This window comes from Limulus polyphemus, unplaced genomic scaffold, assembly GCF_000517525.1.
Source record: "Limulus polyphemus unplaced genomic scaffold, Limulus_polyphemus-2.1.2 Scaffold3284, whole genome shotgun sequence".
Lineage (NCBI taxonomy): Eukaryota > Metazoa > Arthropoda > Merostomata > Xiphosura > Limulidae > Limulus > Limulus polyphemus.
In genome coordinates this window covers 98,642-104,467 of record NW_013668894.1, presented here as the reverse complement: position 1 = coordinate 104,467, position 5,826 = coordinate 98,642, and the positions used below count along the sequence as shown (strand labels likewise).

The 5,826-nt window shown below is 35.0% G+C and overlaps 1 protein-coding gene across 1 annotated transcript in view; it reads right to left on the bottom strand.

Moving 5' to 3' along the window:
- The window catches only part of LOC106469066 (neurogenic protein big brain-like), a 56,287-nt gene that overhangs the window by 7,414 nt on the left and 43,047 nt on the right, over nt 1-5,826 (bottom strand). Inside the window, exon 3 of the mRNA XM_013929519.2 lies at nt 2,489-2,569. Within this exon, the coding sequence (XP_013784973.1) occupies nt 2,489-2,569 (81 nt within the window). The remainder of the gene's footprint in view (nt 1-2,488; nt 2,570-5,826) is intronic.

Below are 5,826 nucleotides of genomic sequence, written 5' to 3'. Positions count from 1 at the left end.
GTCACATTATAACGCCCCCACGGCTGAAAGGGCGAGCATGTTTGGTGTGACGGGGATTCGAACCCGCGACCCGCAGATTGCGAGTCGAGTGCCCTAACCACCTGGTCATGCCGAGCCCTATTTAGAAGGAATTATGTGGTTACATTTTATGAGTCAGAAAAATAAGATCTGTTTAACAAGCTAAATCTTTTATTGACGTTTCAAATATTGCGTGAAATTTACCCATGTCTGTTTTAACAATGTAAAAAATTGTAAAGATATTACAAGAACTCGTTTTTAAATTTTTACATTATCATTATTAATTAAAGAATTGACTCTTTCTCAGCAGAAAACACACAAGTACCAGTAACTTTACGTTATATTTGATTAATTAAAAGAATCCTCGTATCCAGTTTCGCCGACATAACAGATAGGCTGAGAAAGCATTGTGGTAAATGTAATACATGAATGACTGAATTATAGTTATGTATATTGTTAATTTAGGCCAGTTGTGATTGCCATATACACCTACTTCTGGAATGTCTTATAAATATATTTTCCCGTGTGCACAGAGTGGATATTGGTTAATTCGGGCCTTTTGGACAGAATGACTTCGTCAGAAATGCAACTTAAGTTGGTAACTCGTGGTGATGCAGAAAATGCTCAGCATATTTCAGAGCTATCCACTCAGAGTGAAATCGCGATCAGTTAATTTCTAAGAAAGCATCAAACAAAGACGACCGAAAAACATTTATTAATTTCTATTATTGTGTGACTCTCAAAAAGAAGTAAAATATATTTCACATAAGAGAGAGAGAAACTTAAACGATAACAGCTTCAAGTATTGTGTAACTCCAAGAACAATCATCATTGTTACAGCTACATCAAGAACGCGAAAGACTTTGACAAAGATTCTTTTATAAAAATATCACATAACATTCGCACGCACCGTTTTTAATCAACAAGGTCACTGTTGTTTTCCACTTGAAGCAACATTACCAACTCGTTTGATTAGCGAAGTGCAATAAACTATAAGAATGTATAAAGTTTCAGTGCAATTTATAACACTCAAACCAAAGGCCTCATCAATTTCTAATAAAGCTTTCATTTAAAACAAAGCATAAATATATCAAAACTTGACCAACAGGTCAGCAATTATAAAGGTAAATTGTACTGACCATATCTCCAAAGAGAGTGTCTTCCAATGATCAAATCTTCATCGAGAGTACACTTCGCTGACTATATAATCACCAATAGTAGATTCTACTGACTATATCCTCGCTCATAATACATTCTACTGACCATACCCTCGCTCATAATACATTCTACTGACCATATCTTCGCTCATAATAAATTCTACTGACCATACCTTTACTGAAAGTACATTCTACTGACTATATATTCACACCCAGAGGGAGTACACACTGGTGACCACATTTCACACAATAATTTAATAAATAAAGTTACTCCACACTTAAATCCACAACTCCAGTTTTGAATGATAATCAGACAAAATGACTGAATTCTAGTAAAGTATTAGTAAAACAAGAAAAAGTGAAACCCGTTTTTCTGTATAACATACCATGTTATTTTCTTTAACTGCTGACTCTCTATGCTTGTTTTTCTTATTCGTACGACGCGAATTGCATCAGTGGCTAAAACATTTGTAGTTTGCTAAACTTGGGTTTTCTTTCTAACTTTACTTGAATTAGTCCAAAATATTAACCACCTAAAGATGAGGCATCATTACATCTGCCCAAGTTTAGTAAATGGGGGCCCTTACAGTGTTCTAAATAGGAATCTCCTTTACGATTTCAAACCCATAATTCAACATTTTCTCCTTGAATCTGCCAAAGGTTACTAAATAAGAGCCCTTAATCAATCTTACAGGTTGGAATATCCACTTAAACTTCAAACCATAATTCAACATTTCATTAAATATGCCTATGTGAATGCGCCACCTCCTTTGTGTTACCCAACTTCGTCTTAGGTTTTTAAGCTTAGAACTAACTCATAATCCAATTTTTTCCTTCTTAGCCAATGGCTGACGGAGTTGTTTTTGAGCGTCGTTTTGGGCCAAATAAATCATCAATAATCTTAAATGACGGATCGATAAAGATGTGAAAATAATTTGAACCCACTATCACAATCTTGTTTAACTATGTTATTATATTTCTAACCCGTTAGACTAGGGGTTGTTGGGGAATGTTTTTCTAAATTTTAACAACCCCCAATTCCTCGTTTTCTCACGTCTGAGTCTTTACTCTTTCTATCACTCATAAAATATTATAAATCTCTTATTTTAAAGAATTCACATTATTGTAACAAATCAAATAAACGTTTTAATCTTAACTGAACTGTTGCACTATAGTCGCCGTACAATTAGATCTTCCCAAATAGATCTCTCAGTACGTAATGAAAGGGTTAACATAAAACTAACGACAGTATGAAATAAACATTCGAAATTCTTCATAATCTATTATTCTTCGAGTACAATAATTGAACTCACCCAGTGTCGTTGCCACTTGTTCATCACAAACGCAGGACCGAGAGAACGGGCTGGATTTAATGATGCTCCACTTGCTGGCAACTAATAAAAGAAGATAAAACAAAGTTATACATAAATTTTCAACCTTCATATACTTGAGCTAGAGGGTCTATTCTTCATATAAATTCTATCAATTTTTTTTTCGACTTAGACCAATGTTTTAAGGTATACAGACATTTAATCGTTTATTAATAATAGTTTTACAATCCATCGAAATTTCGCTCCAAGAAACAAGAGATTTTTTTAAAAATGTATTTCATCAAAATATTGTTTGATTTAGACCAGTTAATTAGGATACAACGCGGTTTAATTTGTTTATTTATATTAGAACAAAACCACATTGGGTTATCTGTTGTGTCCACTGCGGGGAATCAAACCCCGGATTTCAGCAGGGGGACTAACACAGTTTAGACAAGATATAACAAACAGAAAAGTTTTTCCATTTACAATTTAAAAACTTTTTTCTCCTGGTGAGTTTTTTTTTTAATTTTCGACGTTTTATAGTCACGGCGTCTTTATGAATTATTTCACTGTTAGTGTTAGTTTAACTGTAGTTAAAACCCATGGTATAAATGAAAAGATAATCAAGAACAGAGTCTTTCGATGTAGCTTCCGAATATGCATAGAACTATTGAATATTTTCTTTAATTAAAAAATTTAGGTATCATACAAATTATTTAAATCCATCACTCTTCCAACAACCATACCAAGTCAATTTTACTCAACATTTGTCGCTTTTGTTCCCTAACGAGGGATTCTCGATAAAGAACATTTTATATGTTTATAGCAATAACTATTTCATATAATTATGAACTCTCGGTTCCTTGTGCAAGTTCTTAAACAAAAGGTTCATAAACAATCCTGATACTGAAAAAAGTACTGTAATTCTATTTAACTATCCAAGTTAAGATCAAAATAAAGTATATCCTACAAACGAAATAAAGCTCTTGTCTTCATATACATTTTAAAATATTAACAGAATTACTTCAGCCATAAAACATTAAAAATGAATTAAGTCATAACTTACTGCTTTGTAAAACCAATCACAGCCTATTATTAAAAAGTTATAGAAGCTAGATGAACAGTTTATTCAAGGTAAATCATAACATTAAGGAGGCATCTGGTAAACACTGCTTCATCCATTACTGAAATATCGAGTGGCTACTTAAATAAATTGAATTCCTGACTATTAAACCATAATGCCGTTTAGTTTTTCTTTACGGGCCAGTTCCGGCAATTAGTTTGTTACATAAAAACCTGAGCTGTATCCAGTGGATATTACTTGTGTACAGCAGACGATAAGGCTTAATAAACCTTACATTTACTTGGGTCCTAGTAATAAGTACTAACGTCATGAATATCCCTCGCCATTGGAATACCCAGGATCTGTTTGTCTAAAGAAAATGATGAATGTTATGATAAATATCACAAGAAAGGGAAAGAAAGAAGAATGAAATATCCCACTGCATATAACAACAACTAGAGCTTAGAGCTGATTCAGGCCGGAGGAAAAATGTGTTAAAGGAATATACAAGACAATACTGTATTTTGAGCGAAACGTTTGATGATGTGGGTTCTTCAAACTATGTACAAACGGTAATTTAATGATTAACCTGGAACATAGTTAGTTACCTGATCTCCGTAACAATCAGAGATTCGATGAAATATTGTGCGTGTGAATAAAAAACACAAGACACGGTGTTGAAGTTAAAATGAAACATTTATTTGCTCGGGGGTAGAACTAAAGATAAAAAGCTTAGGCTTAGCAGTAGACGTACAGTGTTAGTACGTACCGACTTAAGTTAGAAATACAGATGAATGTATTAAATTGGAGGTGAATGAAAGAAACGATATTTAAATAGGAAAATAAACCAAATGAAAAAATACACTCGATCAGTAGAACAACGTAAAACAAAGGCCAGAATTCCAAAACGACTCTGGACTCTCCCAAGATAAGGATGAACCTGTCGGAAGAACGCCAAAACTACGTTCACAATTCATACTGTCTCTGTACCTGACCAATCAGAGCACTGGATCACAAGAATCCGGAAATATCTCTGATCCGTGTGGCAGTCGTTTGTTTGTTTTTGAATTTCGCGCACCCATCACCACCCACCGCCTACTCTTGGGCTACTCATTTACCAACGACTAATGGGATTGACCGTCACATTATAACGCCCCCACGGCTGAAAGGGGAGCATGTTTGGTGGGACGGGGATTCGAACCCGCGACCCTCAGATTGCGAGTGGAGCGCCTTAACCACCTGGCCATGCCGAGCTATGGCAGTCGTAAAACAGTTCTTCACACACAAGGTAAAATACGATACAATACAACATTTCATGAAACAGCAAATCAGCTTCTGTAATCAGACCCTGTTAAACAAAATAACAACGTGGGCTGAATATAGGATGTTCCTAGTTATATCTTAACACATTTTAGATATGAAACATGTGGAAAAATGAGATATGTATGTTTGCATGCTACAACCCTAATCAATATTTATCAGTGCCAAATTGTGTATATAAGCTTAGAATTTATACGTTTACATCTCTACCAAGAAATGATACAGATCCAAAGTGTTTGTTACAATTACTTGGTAATTTTTCACTTTCCATATAGCCATGACTTAATCGGAAAAAAATTAAGTTTCAAAAACTTAAATCAAAATAATATTTTTATCCGGTAATGACAGCGACATGAGCCCGGCATGGCCAGGTGGATAAGGCGCTCGACTCACAATCTGAGGGTCGCGGGTTCGAATCCACATCCCACCAAACATGCTCGCCCTTTCAGCCGTGGGGGCGTTATAATGTGACGGTCAATCCCACTATTCGTTGGTAAAAGAGTAGCCCAAGAGTTGGTGGTGGGTGGTGATGACTAGCTGCCTTCCCTCTAGTCTTACACTGCTAAATTAGGGACGGCTAGCGCAGATAGCCCTCGTGTAGCTTTACGCGAAATTCCAAAACAAAACGGACAGTGACACTAAAAGCTACCATTTAGTTTAAGAGGAATCTCCTATTAGTTGTTATAAAGTCCTCAGTCATTAATTTATTTTCAAAAAAATCTTTTGTCTGTTATTTTACCTTTGAGAATAAATATATGACAATTCCAGAGCTGTTTAATGGATCCTTTTGAAGCAGAATTCCTTCTTTCCCATTTAGTGTAAGCGAGATTTGTCGATTTCTTTTCTCCTTCCCGTTTAATTTAAACAGGATGTTTCGATTTCTTTCCTCCTTTCCGTTTAACTTAAACAGGATGTATCGATTTCTTTCCTCCTTTCCGCTTAATTTAAGCATTAT